Below are 20,392 nucleotides of genomic sequence, written 5' to 3'. Positions count from 1 at the left end.
TTTCGCAAGAAATTTCATCGAAATGGGGCAAAAATCGATTAAAACGAACGCAAAAACCCGGGACAAGGACGACATTATTAAAATCAAGAAGCGTTCCTGCAGAACTACAAATTAACGAACTTTTTTAATTGATTTGCAGCCGCGAGTGGTGGCGCCTTCTCACTCTTTGACCTTAAAATTATGCACCGAAGAGGGAGAGAGACTACTGATTGCTTTGCTGAATTGATATTTATATCAATTCAATTCGTTGTACCCGTTAATCCCATTTTGTCCATTGTATTGCTTAAACCACATTAAACGAAATGTATTAGGGAAAGTGAGTCGCTTTGATTATACCGGGTGTCCCGTGCAGTCTTTGTCCTCAAGCTTCAAGATGTTGGTGCAAAAAGTACTGGTTTTGATAAGTGTCTTTGCATGCGTTTGCAGCATTAAACTACCACTTAAGAAGGTCCAAAAAAGGCCTGATGAGCAGGGTTCGTGATAAGTCCTCCATTGAGATTCGATTAATGACGATTTTAAACATTGTGTAGATGACGAAGTCATCCCTTTTGCCAATAAGCTTATGAGGAACAAAACTGAGGACGAAATCGCCAGGGAGAAGACCAAAGAGTACTGGAAGAACAGCGCGTTGAGGGCGATAGCTGAGAGACTCGGTTACCGACTAAATTTCAGTAAGTTCGACAACTTCTTAGGTTAATATCTCAGTAAAACCTCTCTAGATACCGCCAAGAACGTGATACTGTTCCTGGGGGATGGCATGTCCATCCCCACGGTAGCTGCCACCAGGGTGTATTTGGGCGGTGAAGAGAAATCGCTCTCGTTCGAGGAATTCCCTTTTACGGGACTGTCCAAGGTAAGTAAAAAACTCTTGGGTTGAACCTCGATTGAAATGCAAATACCGGCAAAAAATGACGACATTTAGCTTAAAGGTTGCAGCACAATGGTGACTTCAATATTGCACTTGCGTCATTATATAATCTTTTCTGCATTACTTTCTCCTGCAGACCTATTGCGTGGATCATCAAACTGCAGACTCGGCTTGTTCGGCGACAGCCTACCTTGGAGGGGTGAAGGCGAACTTGGGAACCATTGGGGTGACTGCTGCTGTTAATCTGAAAAATTGCACCGCCATGAACCAAAAACAGAACCAAGTCGATTCCCTTGCGAGGCTGTTCCAGCTTAAAGGGAAAAGGACTGGTTTAGTGACCACCACCAGGGTCACCCACGCATCGCCTGCAGGTAAGTCCAAGACGTTACGTATGGGGATAAAAAAGTTCAGGTGACCCTAATGTTGGGTGCTTGATTTCATTGAATCTCGTCAATTTTATTAATAATAATTTCCTTGTTTAGGTTCTTAACCTTGATCGCATTTAATTGCCATACCGAATGACTAATAAACAGAGCCTATTATTAGGTGCGAAGTCAATGCTATTACAGCCAGTATATCACAGTAATTTTATGTCTTGGAAAGTAATTTCCACGGAAATGCGGTTACATATGGGTTTGTGCATATTTCGTGGTTGCCATAGAAGTTTTAAGTCTATTTCCTTTTCTTGTTTCTTTCTTTTTGTTCCTTTTCTTCGGGTCTCATGATTTTGAGTTCATTTTAAGGATCGTTTTTGGCAAATTATTGCCCTCAGGAGGGCAAAGATGTTTACTTGAGTCGGAATATTTTTTCTTAGGTAAAAAAATTGAAAAAAGTTGGTCCAACCGAGAAGCGAACCAAAGCCAGAACTGAACATCGCCGACTCTTAAGAGCGGACGTGTAGCGTGGATATGCGGGTTCGATTCCCGCTTCTACCAAAACTTTTTTATTCTTTATCCCCTTTAAAAAATGATTTATATTTTACGAAAGATTCCCAAGAAATCAGTTGATTACTTCCAATTCGGAGTTATTCGAAGTTATTAGCGTTAAACTATTTTTTTTAAGTTCAATTATTTTTCGAAAAAAGTAGCAATCGATGATTTAGCCGAATTTCAAAAATCAGAGGCGCCCTTAGAGCAGAAGAAGAAAACCTAATAGTTTAAGGAAAAAAATCTCTTTGTTATTGCACCTCTGCCAGATCTGAAAAATTAGGGCCGGCACGGGCTTGTACAGGAAAATTCCTGCCTTATTAATGCCCCAGGCTTCTTTCAAGACAATTCCTCCGAGGACCCTTAGGGCCAATATCATCCTATTAACTCGACTTAGAAATTTCACTCAAACTCAGAGATCCAGTGCTCTGCATCGCCTTCATGGTAGCCATGGCCTTTTCGCACATTAATCTGTTATAGCAATTTACGCCCACACCGCCGAACGCCACTGGGAAACTGACACTGATGTAATGCACCTGCATGGCGACATACGAGAATGCGAAGATATCGCTCATCAGCTCATCTTCAGGGAGACTGGTCAAGGGTTGAACGTCATTTTAGGTTTATACGCTAATATTTATGAAAGTCAGTGACCTGAGAAGAGATGATTTAGGTGGTGGGAGAATGAATTTGCTGCCCAAAGAAACCGTAGACGAGCAGGGCAATAAGGGCTTCAGATCTGACGGCCTCAATTTAATCGAAGGGTGGAAGAAGTTGAGGGAAAGCCGCAATCAGTCCTACGAATATGTCTGGAATAGGGAGCAGCTGCTCAACGTCAAGGACTCTACCGACTACCTTTTGGGTATGGCGAACTAATGCGAAACCCCATGGAAAGTTCAATAAATTGTCCTGCAGGGCTGTTCCAGCCTGGACATATGTGGTACAACATAGAAAGGGACCCGGATATTCAACCCTCCTTGGCCGAGATGACCGAGGCTGCAATCCGCGTTTTAACCAAAGACGACTCCTCTGGTTACTTCCTCTTCGTCGAGGGTGCGTTTTTATGGTCCCATTAAAATTCTATTAATAAAAATTGTCTAGGGGGTAGAATTGACACTGCCCACCACTACAGCTGGGCTCACAAGGCTCTGGATGAAACTGCGGAGTTTTCCAAGGCAGTTGAGAAGGCTGTGTCTATGACTAAAGAGCAGGACACCCTCATCGTTGTCACCTCAGGTGAGTGAGTAGATGGCGAGTGATTCATCTAATGAGTAACGCGAAAATTCAGATCACGCCCATACCATGAGCTACGCAGGGTACGCGGCTAGGGGCAGCGACGTCTTCGGCTACGCGGGGCTCGGCAAGGACAATAATCCCTACACGATTTTGAATTACGCAAACGGGCCTGGGTACACGCCAGTGCTGAGAAATGGGCAGAGATACGTTCCCACCCTTGAAGAAATGAGTACGCTTAATTTCTCCCCCAATGTAAAAAAAATTTTAGTCGAAAATTTCCACAGATGAAGTTGAATATCAATGGCCAGCAGCCGCTCCAAGGGAAAAAGAGACCCACGGGGCCGACGACGTGAGCATTTACGCTAAAGGGCCATGGGCGCACTTGTTCACGGGAGTGATGGAGGAGAACGTGATTCCGTATTTGATCACCTTAGCCGCCTGCGTGAGCCCAGATATTAAGTGTGAAGAGGCCAGACCAAAATCGCCCTGATTTCTCACTCCTGCGAAGCAAATTGACTGTGATACTTAAATTATAAATTTCTTTAAAAAAATAGGAAAGTGGTTTCATTGCCGAAAAACACGTAATACATGTGTGGAAAAAGGCCCATTCTATCGTGTTCGCTTTGAGCCCCCAAGCATTGGGTGCAATTTCGCGCGTCGGACTGGCCGTCGAATTGTGCAGATTTGACGCCGTCGGAATCGACCAAGGACATCCCAAGCATGTGCATCAGCAGCACTGCTTTCAGGCCTTTTTTGGTATGGTTGGCAGAAGGAAAACTCAGTTATTATCAAGTTTTCGTTGGGTTAAAGCCATACTTTAAATTGTCATCGATTGTCAACGGTTCAGCCCCTTGCCGCGGGGTTTTCAAACAATCCCTCGTTATTTTCTTATCGTCTACGCAGATCTGATACTTCCACGTCTTTTATAAGGACTGCAAGTTGATTTCGAGGCCTGGTCTACTTTAATTTGTGGAAAATCGAACGTTAAAAAAAATTAGTTTTCCCTGAATTCATACATTATCGTGAGGGTGAATATACAGGGTGAGTCGGGAGGATCGTGCCAAACTTCAGGAGCGTGTTGTACGTGAAAAATAAATGTAAAAAAACTCAAATGTTGTTATCCGATTTTCGTTTGTTTACAAGTTATAGCGTGAATAAAATTAAAACATAAAATTAAAAAAATTTATAAATTTCATAAGAAATTCCATAAATTAATACGTTGGATTGGTCGTGGTGGCCCTATTAGTTGGCCTCCAAGGTCTCCAGACCTCACACCACTAGACTATTGTTTGTGGGGTTGGTTTAAAACTGAAGTGTACAGAGTAAAAGTGGACACTCAAGATGCACTAATTCAACGCGTTAGAAATGCTGCAGCTGCCATTAAAGAAAGACATGAAACGATCAGGAGCGCAACGAATGCTCTTCATAGACGAAGCCGAAAATGTTTAGAAGTTAATGGCGATATTTTTGAACATTTACTATGATGTCCAAACGTTTATTTATGGAATTTCTTATGATATTTATAATGTTTTTAAATTTTATGTTTTAATTTTATTTACGCTATAACTTGTAAACAAACGAAAATCGGATAACAACATTTGAGTTTTTTTACATTTATTTTTCATGTACAACACGTTCCTGAAGTTTGGCACGATCCTCCCGACTCACCCTGTATAAGTTTTAGCTGCGCATTTTTTCCATTACAGAGTTATCTTTGAACTTTCGAAGGGCGTATAACTGAAACTATCGCTCGTATGGAAAAAGTCCATTAGACCTTTTTGTAGGGAATTTCGTCGGCTACGACTTCAGTCCTTGCGATTTTTTTCGTAAATGCAGTGGTTTTCGAGGTAGGCACGAAAAACGGAATTTAATCCTATACGTTTTCTTATGCTCCCCCTCTACTTACCTTCGCCCCGAACCTCTTTTTGCGTTTAATTCCTAATTCGAACGGACCTAAAAACAAATCAAGACATTGGGGTGGCCCCTGCGCGAGGAAAACACTTGACCCACGTGATATGTGATCCTTTGGAAAACGGAAAATACACCAAAACCACGTTCTTTGCTGCCCCGCCCATCAGCCCTCTTTTCACTCCACGATCCCGCAGGACCGTTGGATGTAAAAATGCATTGTTGAAACAAATTGTTGTTTAAACACGTCGAGTGCCCCGCGAAGAATTTTTGGAAAATTGTTTATTTCCAACGTGGAAATTTCCGCAAAGAAAATTATCTTCTTTTAGGAACATTTTCGTGAAAATGGCAGTCAGCGTGTTGAGGGAGTTAAATAAACGATCGATTTTCGATTTAGCATATATTTTTTTGAGTAAAATTCCGTTCCTCGTGAATATCTCGGAAACCGCTACATCCACGACAAAAGTCGTACGTGCTATAATTGTAGCCAATGAAATTTCTTGCAAAAAAGTCTAATAATTTTTTTTCACATGAGCAATAGCTTCGATTATGAACACTACTAAAGTTCAAACACAAATCTTAACATAACCCTGTAATGGAAAAAAAGCACCGCAAAAAATGTATATATTTACACTCGCAATAATGTGTGAAATCAGATCTTTCAATGGAAACATCGCTGATTTCCTGAAAAAGTATATTGAACTGTTGTCAACAGAGGGAATGACAAAGATTGTGTGCGACTCTTATTGACAGACACCTTGGTCGGCCCCAGAGGCACTTTCGGTTTTAGTTTAGTAGTAACAAACTCCGAAGGCACGTTTAGTGTATAGTTCTTGTATGCAGGCAAATACCGCTGTCCTGGCGATACTACATGTTTCTTATAAGACGAAGGTGGTTCAAGATTTGCGAGAGGAATTATTCTATTTGGCCTATGTTGTCGACTGGATCCTCCCGGACCATATGACCCACCAGGACCTCCTCGTTCAATAGGACCGACAGGTCCTCCCGGTCCGTTAGGCCCTCCAGGTCCGTTAGGTCCTCCCGGTCCGTTGGGCCCTCCAGTTCCGTTAGGTCCTCCCGATCCGTTAGGCCGCCTAGGTCCGTTGGGCCCTCCAGGTCCGTTGGGCCCTCCAGTTCCGTTAGGTCCTCCCGATCCGTTAGGCCGCCTAGGTCCGTTGGGCCCTCCAGGTCCGTTGGGCCCTCCAGGTCCCTTGGGCCCTCCAGGTCCATTAGGTCCACCTGGTCCGTTGGGCCCTCCAGGTCCATTAGGTCCACCTGGTCCGTTGGGCCCTCCAGGTCCATCGGGTCCGCCCGGTCCTCCCGATCCCCCTTGCCCGTCTCCTCCGACTCCCCCGTTCCCTCCGAACCCCCCTAGAGGGAAGCATTAATAAAAACGATGGAAGAATAGGCAATAGGAACTTGAACTTAAAACCGGCCAAAGGGATCCCGATTGGCGACTAATTTCCCGTTCTTCAGGGGGGAATTTCAACGTCCAACGAAAACCATTGTTGACATTTACATAATACGTAAATATCAGCAAGGCTTGCGTTATTGTCCGATTTCTTCATCAATATGACATGAATTTGAATTGCTAATCGGGGCGCTAAGCCATCAAAACGTTAAATCTTGCATATTTACGAATATTTCTTTGAATCTTAAAGGTCAAGGAATTGAAGTGAAGACCTGACCATTCACCTACATTTAAAAATCAATTAAATCGAGTACTCGTGGACCCAAAAATCGCCATAAACCATCGAATTCACTCTACTCGGCAGAGCCAACGCTCACTTTACGGTAAGATCTTAGTGGAGAATTAACATACCTTTAGGCCCTACTTGATGGACATATGGTGAGTCGTCATGGATGTAAGGGTGGTCATCATGGATGTAAGGGTGGTCGTCATGGATGTAAGGGTGGTCGTCATGGATGTAAGGGTGGTCATCATGGATGTAAGGGTGGTCGTCATGGATGTAAGGGTGGTCGTCATGGATGTAAGGGTGGTCCTCATAGACGTAGGCGCCAGAATTATTAGGGATGTACCGTCCTGTTAATAAAAAAAAATCGAGATTCGAGATAATAATGGAAAAATGTAGGAAGCTGCGTGCCCTCGTTCCTCGACTGGTTCTTACGTGGAAGCCAACAAATTGGTGTTCAGGGGATGAGTTGGGACACGGAGATATGCAATACATACGCCCGTAATCGGGGTAGTACTCGTTTAAAAGTGATAAAAATCGGTGGGCGCCTTGGCTAATGATATGCTCGAAGTTGCTTAAGGCGAACATCAAAGAAACGGGGAAGAAACTGCACGTGCGAATTTTAGAACTTTTCTGAATTCTAGGTATAATTAATTTCCTTGTAGATTGACCACTGACAGCTTTATCTCGAGAATCACTTCCGACAAGGAACATCAGTGTTTTTTTTATGGAAGTTCTGCCCTGAACGAGGTTGCGTCGATTTTTTCGGAATCTCACCACTAAAGACATGAAGCTTACCGCTGTTATCGGGGTAGTACTGCCCGTTATCTGCCTTCGTTATTCTTAACGGAGTCAGACTGGCTGCACGCAGCGACAGCAGAACTACTAACTTTAAGAAAAAATATTATAGAAAATTCTCAAGATTTCACACTACTTACCAGTTGACGAAAGCTCATCTCGATGAAGTTATTCGATATAGTGGCCCGGACACGTGCTTCCACCAATATTTATACATTTTCGATGTCAATGGCAATAATAAATTCAAACGTTTTATATTAATATATATTTCAATACTCATGGCGCGTTGCCATACACGCGCGCCCACATTAAAAATTCTTTAAAAATATAACTCACGTGATATTTCACCCTGTATAGACAGCATTACTTAAACAAACACGTCCACCATCCCTGAAGCATGAGACTAACTACTAGGCAATTATTTGCCTTTGATGAACTATAGGCGCAAGATTCCGGCCCTAAAACGTGCGGAAACTCCGGAAAACTCCCGACAACTTGTTGAAGTTGTTCAGTCCGCATTGAAGTCTGCCCTACTGCGGTGCGTTCCCGGGGGGGTAACTCCACATTAATCAACCCTCAGACGAAAAAAATTCAAACACTTGAACGCGATACGTAGAGTGATTTTGGCAGAGTTCGGTAGCGAGGAGTACAAAGCTGGAGCCCGTGGAAATTGGTGAGGAGGTTTTTTTGAGGCGTAGGGTAGGAGGGGGGGGGGTGAAAAGTTTTTTTCCAGGGCGTGCCTACAGTTAGGTGTTAAAGTTACACTGGGGAAGCAAAAGCATTTGCTCATCGTTTTATTCCTTTTGAAAGACCCGGTATTTCATCGCGGATTTGTTTTCGTTTCCACTTTTTCTTCACTATTTAGTGTAGAATCGACTCCCCTACTAGCGTCATAGTGTACTACTGCTATTATTTATTACTCACTGTATTGTTATTGTTGTTTATTATTTGTTATTTTTATTCATTATGCGTTTTAGAGTTTTTTCATCATCATAAATCGAGGGTTTACCCTTCACTAACTTCCCCGATGACTAATTAAAAAAAAAAAAAAAAAAATCGACAATAATTGCAGTGTTAAACCCACCGGATAACTATATAACTCGAATGTCGAATTACATTCACTTTTTCATAATTCAACTTAATTTAAAACCTGTCGCGCTCAATAACAATGCGTCTCTGATTTCCAATAAATTTGCATAAATACGTAAATTTTTCAATCCTCTCTTACCGGGCGGCGATAAACCGGGCGAAATTTATCAATTTTCAGCTGTCACTTTCAGTCATTACGAAGACTAAGCTCTGTTTTGTATTCCACGTAGAGCAGCGCGGATCATTTAAACTCCTTTGGCAGGTCATTTAACCGCAAACATTATGTCGCCGAAATGGGGAATTTGCTCCCCAGGAAAAAAATTGATTTTTGACGGAAGCAATAAGCGAACAGACAACTTTCATCGCACGCGATATAAATCAGAGATTTTTTGCGTTCTGGCAACATTGCTCGTTGCCTTGAATGTGGAAAAGCGACCTTCAGCGCATGCATCAGCCACAAGACGGCGTGACAAAAGAAAGTCGCGATGTTGCCTTTTTCGGTTGCTCGGTGGCGTTGTCATATATTTAGATTTTTTGAATAATGGAGAGATGAAGGGCTGCTAGCGAGTAAATATGGCATAAAATGAGGTAGCGAAAGGAACCCTCGGGAAAAGCTCATAATGCTTAGCTATTCATATGATACTTGGGTAATTCCTCTCTAATGCATTTTCCATTATTCTCTAAACGATTTTAGGAAGCTTTTAAGTAAAACAAGCGATGCATTATTGAGAAATTTTGCTATAAAGAGAATTACGTATATTATCCAAAGCTCTGATTTTCCTCTTTTTTTTTTTTAATTTTGCGCCTGAAATAGAAACCAATAATTGCTTTTCAAATGAAATTTGCTTCCAGTACAAATGGCAGGAAATGAGTTTTTGTCTATCGCCTTATTCATGAAATTCTTTAAGTTTTAATTAAGAAGAGAACGGATCGATATTAATTGAGGGGTCTAATTAGACACTTTCAAACACGCGTCCATCAAAATAATAATGAACAATGCTGCGTTTTCCACGCAACTAATTCTATCCTTAGCGGCATTCTCCCTGGTACAACTTCACTCCATTTTATTTAAAACTAACGAATTTTCCTGAAAAATATCCAATATATATATATACATATATATATATACAGATATATATTGAGTGAATGAATCGACGCCAAATTCCCTCCCATGGGTCTCAAACACCGCATAAAACACTCGATGTTTATCGTGCAGCAAATAATAATGAGGTATTCGGTTTACGAACTCTTGCGCGTAATCAAAGTTTATTGCAATATTTTATGGTTATTTAGAGGGTTGAACACCTCGACCCCAATACATTCGCAATTAAACTTGGGAAAATGCAATTTGAGCCGGCAACTCAAAACTAGCTCAGAGCTGTTAATTTAAGGCAGAAGACTGTTTAAAGACAAAATAATGCATGAGAAATTGTTTTAGTCGTTGTTTTATACAGGGTATTTCGCCGAATTCTACCGTAACGCAGGGCCGCAGTGGGATTTAGAGACAGAGCCGTACTGGGACAGATGTGTACATAAATGAAATCGTGGTCGCGTCCAGGGAACAGTGGCTTCTTTACCCCAGAAAACGTTCTTCATTTTGTTCGACTAAAAGTGGGGCGCCCTAACGGCTCGAGACGACGATTTTTTCCAGACCGAAGTTTTCGAGAAACATCCATTATTCGCGACTTCAAACCCGCTCTACATGCAAAACTTACTTCGCAAAAATTCCTCACTTAATTCGACAAGAACCAAAACCACCATTCTCACAACAGTTTTCGCTTTGCAGTGATGTCACTCACCAACCAAAAATCCCTAACCAATCACATATCCCAAGGGGGCGAGGAAGTCTCCCTGCGCTCCCTCAGCTCCGAAGACGTTTCGCAGGTCGTACCGCGCGGCTACTGCTGCGCCAAATCCATCAACCCTGCGGACGGCAGGGGTCGCAAACTCCATCTCCTGCAAATGCTGATACTGCCCTTCATCCCCATTCTCGCGTTAATCGTCCAGACTTCAGTCATGCTTAGGAACATCATGATTTTGAAGCATGACAGCATTGAAGTGGAAAATCAGGTAAGGGAGAAATTCAGTTCGCTATTGCCGGAGCAAATGGCCGTGGAGGTTTCTCTGTGACGTTGGCGAGCGGCATAAAAAACATAACCGACCATAAACTCGGCCATTTTGTTTTATTTGTTTCCATGGGTGCCAGGGCTTTTCTGACGTGTTACCAAATGTCACAAATGAAACTCAATTCCTTTTAATTTTTACTAGTCAGATTCTCTGTTTTGGCCTCGGTCCAATAAATATCCATTTTCGTTAATAGTGCAGCCGTATGAATTACTTGCTCGCAGAGAAAAAGACATAAAAGTCGCACACCCTGTGTCAATATTATACGAACAATGGGGATGTTTGCCCCCCCAGCGGGGGCTTTATCGTCGTGCCAAATATCCAGAACATACACTTTGCGCTTGTTAGCTTTATAGGATTATTAATTTTTGCAGTGCAACACGACTCTTAACAGGATAATATTCATTAAAATTGAAACTTCGTCTTGTCTCTCTTCGACTCGCACGTCTAGATGAAGAAAGTTATCCAGAACAACGGAACTTGTTCACGAGTTCAATGCACTTCCTCGACCTTGATATCTCTACCTTTCTTCTATTTACACATACAAATATGTCAAACTGAAATTTCCCTACCGTGACGCAAGAACAAGTGACTGTGCGGCAGTCATTTGTTTTCTGGAGCACTCACATGTTTTGTCTTCCATAAAATGGCGGATTTGATGATTTTAGCACCTGAACGTTTTTCAATATTTCCGAAAGGATTTCAGCTAAAAGAACCCCCAGCGACACCACACATTCAAGAGACCTTACCCTCCTCCTGAAAGTGCATTTTCCCATACCCACACTATCACAGCCATTCCTTTGTTCTTCGCAATTCTTCAGGTCAATACGCCCCCTCCTCCTCCCCCTCGCCATTATAAGAACCCTTTGTCCCAATACTCGATATTGTTCCATTATCTATTGACTTTTTCTCAACCCATTCCACATCGATCCGAGGGTATACGGCATGGCACTTAAGGACAAATAAATTTAAGGCGAAACCGATTAATGACTATGTGTCCATATATTTTAATTTGTCATTCGCTCGGAGTAATTAACTTAACGAATGACTATTGGCAAAGTGTACTGAAGGAATTAAACACACCTAATATAAACAGAGAGGGGTTTAGAGGCGTATACAGGGTGAGAGCGAAAAAAAACATGTTATTTCTTTAGAGCGGAAACATGTGAGGAAGCTCGAGAGTTAAACACACGTGTTAGTGGAAACAGAAGGGGTTTCTAGGCGCGTACCGCTCAAGAAAAAAGGATTCTATAGTTAGTTTTAAGGGCGAATTGGTTCCAGGTGACTGCAGCTACTGAACTGGGGAAAGTGGTGACGAGGATGCAACTGGAGAGGTCAGAGGTGGCTTTCTACGTCTACACTGGAGGTCAAGAATCCACAAAGTAAATTATTAGAATAATCTCCCGCATGAGATATTACCCAACAATATTCTTCCCTACGACGTAAAATGCCAAGATAATTAAGTTTCCAAGAATAACCGATTGATTCAACTGATACAAGCAAATTGTTCCAATTTTCTATTAGAGCAAATGACACACATGCCGTCTATAAATACAATGTGATTTTACCCTAGATAGTAAATAAACTTTCCCTAAAACACATTTTTGTTATAGAAATTTGCTTTATGAAAAAATGTTCCATTGAAATCGGCCTCTAATAAATCCCCTTTAGTTATAGTTCTGAAGATATAAAGTGTTTGACTTTTCCAGCAAGACCCAGCGAACGAATTTAAGCGCTCGATTTGAGCTGACCAACGAAGCTTTGGGAAACATGAGCTTTTGGCCCACTCTCGCGTTACAATTCGAAGGGCGCAGCAAAGTCTATTTGGACAAAGAAACTTTCCTTAAGAATCTGACCACTTTTCGGTGAGTGTTTCCTGAACATAACTTTCCGTTCTCCCCTCAAAACAAGACTTACGTTCCTATGTAACAGATCGACATGTTAAAGCACCAGTCTCGTTACTATTATGCTCCAGTAATGGAATAATCCTTTTGTCCGCCCTATGCCCTAACACTTTTTCAAATAAAAACTTTAGAACATAATGGTTTTTACAGGCAATCAGTCAACCAAACGGAAGAACGTACTTGGACTGACGTTCTCGCTTGGTACACCTCGGTTAATGCCGCAATGCTGGAACATTTAACGCAACAGATCAAGGAAACGGACACTAGTGGTGTATGGAGGTGAAACAGATTTCTCTGTCAACTTATTAGTGCGATCAAAATTCCTCCTTAGGTATCTGTTGGCGTTTAAAAACCTGTTAAAGAGCATCGAGAGCACTGGAATAGCCGGAGTTTACGGAGTCAACTATTTCGGAAGAGGCAACTTGAAGCCTCAAAACTACATCAACTATATCCAACACGATTCTATTGCTAAAGATTTATTGAACACCTCTCTGAATTATGTGGTCAAATTGAAGAAGGAATACAAGAATATTTCGCGGACGATGATTGAGTATGGGAACATAAAGAAACTGTGAGAACCATTTTTGATAGAAATAGTAGTAGTAGTACTAGTACCGCCATGGTGGCGTCATCTAGGAATAACATTATCAACTGTGCCCGTTCAAAGAGTCCTTGAGCAGGGCAACATATTCTTGACAATGGCGAATAGAATACTTAGTAATAATTAGAAGAAACGGGGATTTCCAAGCTCAAATCGCCACTGATTTCGGAGGGATAATATTTAAAATTTGCACGCTAATTTAAGGAATTTGTGGACACGACACATTAAAATATCATTTATTTGATTTTAGAAACGACATTATAATAAAAAATGAAAAACGATTCCCAAACTACGACGACGCCCTCAATTATTTCGACTCTATTGCTCTATACTCCGACGAACTCAGAAAACTACAAAGATCACTGCGGGTCACTATAGGGTAAATAGCACCCAAACCTAATAATTTTTGAGGGTTTTGAATAAATAAATTTCAGCGATTATGTGAGTGATAACTTACAAGTAGCTGCCAATCAAGAAGCACTAGGTATCGCCATTCTTATAGTGGTATTGGCAGTGTCTCCAGTGATTATTTGGCTGGTACATAATGCAGTGGCGACAATTCAGGTATATGAACCAGGAACCAAAGGAATTTTCACACTTAACGTTGCCATATTCAGCTCTATGCAGCAAATCTATCCAAAAAGGCTAATGAGTTGAAGAGGGAAAAAAAGAAAAGCGACTCTTTACTCTTCCAGATGCTTCCTCCAAGTGTTGCAATTCAACTAAAACAGACGAGACAAGTAACGATGTATAATAAATAATCTTTCACCACACTATTGAAGACGATTTCAGGTTCCTGCCGAATACTATGCCTCAGTGACGGTCTATTTCAGCGATATAGTGGGGTTCACCGAAATTGCAGCTATCAGCACCCCTTTGGAAGTACTTTTCGATCGTATATCTACTTTTACAATATTAAGCTTAAACGTTTCAGGTAGTGACATTCCTCAACAAAATCTACAAGCAATTCGATGCCCGAATCGAATGCTACGACGTCTATAAAGTAGAAACTATTGGAGACTCTTATATGGTGGCCTCAGGACTTCCAGTTAAGAATGGTAATAATAAATTTAAATTTATATCAGTTTGATCAAAAATGTAAGTTTTAGGAAATAAACATGTGTCTGAAATAGCCAGCATGGCCCTTGATCTACTGGCAGGGTCTAAGCACTTTAAAATTCCTCATAGGAAGTCAGAAAAGCTGCAAATTAGGTATGCATTTTGCTAAAAAGTCTTGTGCAAGATCAACAAAGTTATTTCGCAGATCTGGAGCTCATACTGGACCTGTGGTGGCAGGGATTGTGGGGTCGAAAATGCCCAGATATTGCCTGTTTGGGGATACTGTGAATACGGCTTCTAGAATGGAATCCACAGGCCTTGGTATATACAAGAAAGATTAGAATAATCATGATTTAATAATGTTTGGTTTTAGCCTCAAAAATCCACATTAGCTTGGAAATGAAAAAAGCCTTGGACGCAATTGGCGGATATAAAATAGAGGAGCGAGGTCTTGTAGAGGTGAAGGGAAAGGGGCTCATGCAGACCTTTTGGTTGACCTGCAAAGAGGGCTCTACTCAGAGTATTGTCGAAATTGACGCTCCTTCATATTTTGCAGTAAGTTTCAAGGGCAATTTTTGAAAATATAAAATGTCCTGGTGACTTTAGGAAGACGAGGATATGGAGCCGGTGTTTATCAAGAGGCTGAGGGACAAGAATTATTTTTAAACTCACACTTATTAGCTATGATTTGTTAATTATTTATGTAATATGCTTTGATGATCTTTGTTAGGTGTATATTAGAAGGTAAATGTTTAGGATGAATTACACATGCAGCAAAATTCCTTATTTTTTCCCGTTGTTGGTTTCATACTGTTTGGAAATCTATGATTTCTTGATATTATGGCGAATAACACTTTTTTTATGACTCCAGATGTTACATATTTTACATATTTGTTGGACGCATAAAAGCACATCTGTTTGTGTGATGAGGACGGAGATATCAATTTGCTGGCCCAAACCAACGATAATACTAATTATCAATATTACAAACCTTTGATATGCTAATTTCCACCAAAAAAGTCGAATACGTATACAGAAAAAATAAAGGATTTTTCTCAAAACTTTATGTTGAATGTTGTTAATAAAGTTAGTGTTTTAAATGAATTAAAAACCTATATTAGGTTGCCATGTATTTACCGTATTTATTGGTAATTTGAATGTAACTTGCCCTATATTAATTAATTTGTAAGGCTCTAGAAGGCTGCCATTTGGACCAATGCTTTAAAACCTGTGCAGGTGACTAGTTAATCAAAAACCAAAAGAAGCACAAGTTCATTGGTTTTTCTATCACTCTTTATTATGATTGTTTATATAAAATATGAATATATGAATGTGTCAAATGATCAATTAAGATATCTTTCAGTGATACATGAATCAGGTAGCAGTTCATGATAGTCCAAATAATTACCCAACAGCCTCTTCAGTTCAACATTTTCCTTTCTCAATTTGAGCACTTGATCACAAATTGACCGGCGATCTAAAATAACCATCAAATTTTCGAAGAAAATTTTACTTGTTTCATTATTACCCTTCAATATCTGATGATACTTCTTCAATCCGGCTAAAAGCCCGTTCCAAACCCGTACTCTATCTTCACCAAAATTGAGTTTGAATTTCTCCCAATACGTTTTAATATCATGCTGAGTCAAATACCTGGAAATTGTTTGCCTTTTCTGTTGCCTTCGAGCCCCCGCAGTAGAAACCCTAAAATTACATGTATAAAATTGTACGCACTCAAAATTTCAATGTAAACATTAACGAACCCAAGGGTTCTAGTGTAATACGAGGCTACAAACTCCCTCAAAGCTTTTAAAACATAAACCGGACTAATGACTAAAGGATGCTGGAATTGACAACAGTAGAGCTCAGGCAATCTAGATATAGAGATTCTCCTCCTTGGGGACAACACTTTCACCTTCTCCTTGGTTTTGTCTAAAGCAAAACTAAAACCAAAGCTTAATAAAACAAACTTAAGTTCCTTTGGATACTACTTTGCATTTTCGACTTCTTCATAAATGTCCTCAACGACTTCATATTCGGACATCATCCGCATACCATCCGGTTCTTCGGCAGTGTCCTCAATGGCGTCCGGCCGGGATATTATCGCTCCTGGTACGTTGTCGGATTGTCTAATGATGTCTCCGAGACCCTCCAGTTCGGGGATGAAAAAAGTTTCATCTCCAAAGCCTGATGGAAGTTTAAATCAGATTTTGACGAGATTTTGACGAGTACTCACGAGACAATATTGAAGACATCTGAGAGCCCGAGGAGTCTCTGCTTTCATCCTTAGGCGGAATTACTATCGAGTTTTGGCACACTGGACAGAAAGTGTAAGGCAGGAAGTGTTTGAAGAGCATATTTATAAAGGATGCGCCGTGAACGCCCAGAGCCTACAGCAAAAACATTTATGTAGAGTGAAGAAGAAAGATCAAGGATTGAATCTCACGGTAAAAACGTTGTCCAATCTCACAATCTGTTCTAGATTATCCTCATACCCCGCCAGGAGCTCCTTCAACCGTTTTTCAGCCAAAAACCCCGATTTGTCAGCGATTCTGGTCAAAATATGTTTAAGAAGTTTCATATAGGTGGTGTTTAGGTCTTGACTATTCGTTAGGTTTAAGAAACTTGGCGAGGTAGGAATTGACTCAACTGCTTGACTCACAACAGATTTTCTCATTTTCACGCCTTTGGTGTCTGGACGCATTTCTGAGGGCAAAAAGTAGCAGCTTCAATAGACGTATATTGAGTTAATATTTTAAGATCAATTCCAGAAATGAATGTAGAATACACAATTATACCACTAATCAGATAGGCCCTTTACAATTGATAAAGAAAACTTATTAAACATTAATGCGTAATATTAATGATGGTTTTTATATATTCTTGATATAATGGTGAACGAAACTGACAACAATGCCTTGTGATTCACGTAAAGGAATAACATTCAACATATTTTGAACTACAAACATTCTGCTTTCCTGAAAAATGATGCAAAACTGATGAAAATCAATTGATAATCAATCCTATCCAGACTAAATGAACTGCCATGCTCACCAAGTTCTACAGTAACATTGTTCACAGCCAATTTATAGCTGGGTAAGGTTCTCTTATCCACAATGAAATTCTGAGGAGGATCCCAGTCGAGACCCATTTGCTGCTCGTACAAAATCCTATCACTATCCATGATTTTTTTTAGCACCCCCAAAATTCGGGTTTTGTTCATTTCCCACAACATATGGAACTTCTCGTCATTTATGTGTGCGAAGTGGTCCGCTTTGGCCTCTACCTTCAATATAACAATTTGCGCTCAAGAACTAATGGTTACAAACACAACTTTTTACATCCAAAATCGACTTTTGAAGTTTCCTAATATTCTCTGAAAGTTTTTTTATCTGATTCGACATACTGCTGTTGTAATCCCCGATCTGCTTTCTCAAGGCGTTGATCACGTCTTGCAATTTGTTTATCCGTCTTTTTTGCTGAGATTTGATGATTATATTTTCATCTTCTCGCTTTTTGAGAATTTGGTAATTATAGTCCAACTTCTCGCCGTTGAGCAGGGCAAGAGCTTTAATGTTTTCAAGCTCCCTAAGTAGTTCCTCAATATCGTTCTCCAGCTTGATTTTGGTTTCGCGATAATGCTCCTGAAAGACTTTAATGCTATTGATTTTGATACTTAGTAGGAGAGAATCTGACTTGGAAGTCGAGTCTTAATTCGTCCATTCGCTGATTAAACTCCTCCATCTGTTCAAACTTTTTGTTCATATTAGAGATCTCCTGGTGTTCGCGCTTCTTGAACAGTTCCTCCCAGTTTCTATCAGAAGTCTCAATCAAAACCTCCCGTTCTTGGTTAACCACCTTCTCCAATATGTTCAGCTCCTCGCGATAGGCCCGTTTCATAAACGATATCTGTAAGCAATACTTAGAGCGGCGCTCAAATGAGCTTCTAAACTAAACTTGTTTTTCGATCCTCTGCGTTAAGGTATTGATATCCTCCATTTGCTTTTTTTGATCTTTGGTAAATTGCCGTTCCGCCTTCCTCAATTCTTCATTTAGCATTCCAATGATTCGGTCCTTCTGGCTAATAAGCATGTCACACTTTTCCTTTTGCTCAGCTATAGATTCGTTAATGTTTAGAGGGTCGTTTTGGCGCTGTATTGACTGAAACGCAGATTCTTTTATTAATCAAGTAAAATTGCGCCTAATTTGCATTTTACCGCCCATTTGGATGCAATAGTAGCGAACAGTTCCTTTGCAGACGTGGCCTCTTCATCCAGCTGATGAAGCACTATTCCTTTGTTCACTGCTTCAAACTCTCTTCTATTCACCTCTCGAGCTTCATTTGCAATTCTGATGTTAGTAATATATTCCTCTCCTATAAAACAATGTGCAAGGCTTGTGCTATTTAGTAAATCTAATAGAAACCTTCAATAAGGTACTTTTCCAATACTTCAGCGCTCTTTTTAAGTTGGTTCTGAATTTCGTCTTGCTCTGATGCCTCCTCTTGGAAATAGACCTCCAATTCTTGATCATTTTGCCTATTAAGTATTTGTATAGTTTCTGTGATAATAATATCTAATTGCGAAAAATGTACCTTTTTTTAGAAATCTCCAAACGACGCTCGATACGCAACCTTCGGGCCAGTTTGCGTTCTTTGGGATCTAGGGAAGTGATTTTTGATTCTACATCTTCACTCATGATACTTATTATAAAGGATCTTTTTAAGGATGCAAAGCCTTTAAAAGGAATTTTACTTTACTGTTTAGGGACAAAAATGCGTGGGCTAAGTTGGATCAATTAATAGGTCCTGTGTACATAGAAACGTGAGGGTGTGTGTAAAATGGCGTTCTTCCCTAATGCTTAGTAATAGATAATCAGGTAAAAAATTTTGAAATCGTAAATACTAAAAAGCAAAATTCTTTCCCAAAATTGAAAATTAATTTTTTTATTCTAATTTCATTATTAATAATCATACACATTTTCTACAATGTCGACACATCTCTTCTCAAAGTACGCGAACTTGCAATTATTACAACGTGTCACCTAGTGTGACTTCTGACAGCTGACAGTAACTCAACATCTTTCTTCAAAAATTCGTAACTATGGCGGTGAGTGTTTTGTAATATTTTCCATTCATTTTCTTAATTCATCCTTCACCGGAAAAGTGAAAATTACTGTTAGGAAACACAGCCGAAAAGAGGAAACTTTCCCCTACATTTAGACATTAATATCTTTACGACTTCATTATTTTTCGCGAAATTTAAGTGTTTATGTTGTGAGGTTCTATTTCTCAAAACTACCGAAAGTTCCTCAAAGAAAACTTATATTTGCTAGTATTTTCAGCAATTTATCACCTTTCAAATTACCAAATACAAAATCTAAATGCTCACTTTAGTCATTAAAATTTATTTCTTTGGTGTTTATTTTGTTGCTTCTCATAATTTGTTTAATTTTGCAGCCCGTGGCCAAAAAGGAGAAAAAAGAGGTCAAAGACAAGACCAAAAATATAATGCGAGACCTGCACATCCGCAAATTGTGCCTGAACATTTGCGTTGGTGAGAGTGGTGACAGGCTTACCAGAGCAGCCAAGGTAAGTACTTACTTACACACTGTTTTAAAACCTAATGAAGACGACCTCCCTTCTTTTGTTAGGTATTGGAACAGCTCACAGGTCAACAACCTGTGTTTTCCAAAGCCAGGTACACTGTACGATCCTTTGGTATCCGTCGTAATGAAAAGATTGCTGTCCATTGCACAGTAAGAGGTGCCAAAGCTGAGGAAATTTTAGAAAGAGGTTTGAAAGTTAGAGAATATGAATTGAGGAGGGACAACTTTTCAGGTAAGTTTTTGTTTTTAAGGCAGTTCCATTTGTTCATATAAATATCTATTTTAGCTTCTGGAAACTTTGGTTTTGGTATCCAAGAACACATTGATTTGGGTATCAAATATGACCCAAGTATAGGTATCTATGGGTTAGATTTTTATGTTGTCTTGGGCAGGCCAGGGTTCAATGTTGCCCATCGGAGGAGAAAACAAGGCAAAGTTGGTTTTCCTCATAGATTAACCAAGGAAGATGCGATGAAATGGTTCCAGCAGAAATATGATGGCATCATTTTAGCAAGCAAGAAGTAAACTTTGTTTACATCATAATAAATTTTGATAAGTAAGGAAGTTTGGGTGTTTTC

The 20,392-nt window shown here is 40.2% G+C and overlaps 4 protein-coding genes across 4 annotated transcripts; 3 read left to right on the top strand and 1 right to left on the bottom strand.

The window, feature by feature from the left end:
* Nucleotides 1–253: 253 nt before the first annotated feature.
* LOC136340057 (membrane-bound alkaline phosphatase-like) lies at nt 254–3,577 on the top strand. The gene is made up of 10 exons (XM_066283773.1): nt 254–473; nt 531–671; nt 720–853; nt 1,005–1,239; nt 2,275–2,415; nt 2,468–2,656; nt 2,710–2,847; nt 2,896–3,030; nt 3,083–3,259; nt 3,315–3,577. The coding sequence occupies exons 1-10, from the start codon at nt 374–376 to the stop codon at nt 3,518–3,520; spliced, it is 1,596 nt and encodes a 531-aa protein (XP_066139870.1). The 5' UTR covers nt 254–373; the 3' UTR covers nt 3,521–3,577.
* A 4,390-nt stretch (nt 3,578–7,967) lies between these two features.
* Nucleotides 7,968–15,471, top strand: LOC136340056 (uncharacterized). The gene is made up of 15 exons (XM_066283772.1): nt 7,968–8,103; nt 10,306–10,589; nt 11,925–12,025; nt 12,353–12,508; nt 12,698–12,826; nt 12,879–13,118; nt 13,399–13,527; nt 13,583–13,712; nt 13,766–13,888; nt 13,941–14,030; nt 14,083–14,206; nt 14,258–14,360; nt 14,413–14,528; nt 14,581–14,762; nt 14,814–15,471. The coding sequence occupies exons 2-15, from the start codon at nt 10,308–10,310 to the stop codon at nt 14,871–14,873; spliced, it is 1,965 nt and encodes a 654-aa protein (XP_066139869.1). The 5' UTR covers nt 7,968–8,103; nt 10,306–10,307; the 3' UTR covers nt 14,874–15,471.
* A 79-nt stretch (nt 15,472–15,550) lies between these two features.
* Nucleotides 15,551–18,905, bottom strand: LOC136340025 (dynein regulatory complex protein 1). Its single transcript, XM_066283718.1, has 13 exons — nt 18,802–18,905; nt 18,633–18,745; nt 18,425–18,582; nt 18,165–18,368; nt 17,904–18,116; nt 17,549–17,851; nt 17,262–17,493; nt 16,654–16,913; nt 16,444–16,597; nt 16,199–16,394; nt 15,971–16,150; nt 15,736–15,911; nt 15,551–15,684 (listed from the first exon to the last, which is right to left on the bottom strand). The coding sequence occupies exons 1-13, from the start codon at nt 18,903–18,905 to the stop codon at nt 15,551–15,553; spliced, it is 2,427 nt and encodes an 808-aa protein (XP_066139815.1).
* Nucleotides 18,906–19,262: 357 nt separating this feature from the next.
* On the top strand, nt 19,263–20,378 carry RpL11 (ribosomal protein L11). Its single transcript, XM_066283770.1, has 4 exons — nt 19,263–19,315; nt 19,666–19,797; nt 19,860–20,046; nt 20,101–20,378. Exons 1-4 carry the CDS (start codon nt 19,310–19,312, stop codon nt 20,337–20,339), a joined length of 564 nt encoding a protein of 187 aa, XP_066139867.1. The 5' UTR covers nt 19,263–19,309; the 3' UTR covers nt 20,340–20,378.
* Nucleotides 20,379–20,392: the final 14 nt, after the last annotated feature.

Source organism: Euwallacea fornicatus, chromosome 7 (genome assembly GCF_040115645.1).
Source record: "Euwallacea fornicatus isolate EFF26 chromosome 7, ASM4011564v1, whole genome shotgun sequence".
Classification (NCBI taxonomy): Eukaryota; Metazoa; Arthropoda; class Insecta; order Coleoptera; family Curculionidae; genus Euwallacea; species Euwallacea fornicatus.
Note: the sequence above shows the minus strand (reverse complement) of the source record. Positions and strands in the feature narration are given on the sequence as shown.

What these genes read in the sequence shown, in the direction of transcription:
- LOC136340057 (XM_066283773.1), top strand. Translation starts at nt 374, where the DNA reads ATGTTGGTGCAAAAAGTACTGGTTTTGATAAGTGTCTTTGCATGCGTT. An exon ending in CACCCACGCATCGCCTGCAG is followed by an intron (nt 1,240 to 2,274) that starts GTAAGTCCAAGA and finishes AATCTGTTATAG; the next exon opens with CAATTTACGCCCACACCGCC. An exon ending in CTCTACCGACTACCTTTTGG is followed by an intron (nt 2,657 to 2,709) that starts GTATGGCGAACT and finishes ATTGTCCTGCAG; the next exon opens with GGCTGTTCCAGCCTGGACAT.
- LOC136340025 (XM_066283718.1), bottom strand. Translation starts at nt 18,905, where the DNA reads ATGAGTGAAGATGTAGAATCAAAAATCACTTCCCTAGATCCCAAAGAA. An exon ending in CAATGTTACTGTAGAACTTG is followed by an intron (nt 16,914 to 17,261) that starts GTGAGCATGGCA and finishes TTTTGCCCTCAG; the next exon opens with AAATGCGTCCAGACACCAAA. An exon ending in GATGTCTTCAATATTGTCTC is followed by an intron (nt 16,395 to 16,443) that starts GTGAGTACTCGT and finishes AACTTCCATCAG; the next exon opens with GCTTTGGAGATGAAACTTTT.
- LOC136340056 (XM_066283772.1), top strand. Translation starts at nt 10,308, where the DNA reads ATGTCACTCACCAACCAAAAATCCCTAACCAATCACATATCCCAAGGG. An exon ending in GGAGGTCAAGAATCCACAAA is followed by an intron (nt 12,026 to 12,352) that starts GTAAATTATTAG and finishes TGACTTTTCCAG; the next exon opens with CAAGACCCAGCGAACGAATT. An exon ending in TCAGAAAAGCTGCAAATTAG is followed by an intron (nt 14,361 to 14,412) that starts GTATGCATTTTG and finishes GTTATTTCGCAG; the next exon opens with ATCTGGAGCTCATACTGGAC.
- RpL11 (XM_066283770.1), top strand. An exon ending in GGCTTACCAGAGCAGCCAAG is followed by an intron (nt 19,798 to 19,859) that starts GTAAGTACTTAC and finishes TTCTTTTGTTAG; the next exon opens with GTATTGGAACAGCTCACAGG. An exon ending in GAGGAGGGACAACTTTTCAG is followed by an intron (nt 20,047 to 20,100) that starts GTAAGTTTTTGT and finishes TATCTATTTTAG; the next exon opens with CTTCTGGAAACTTTGGTTTT.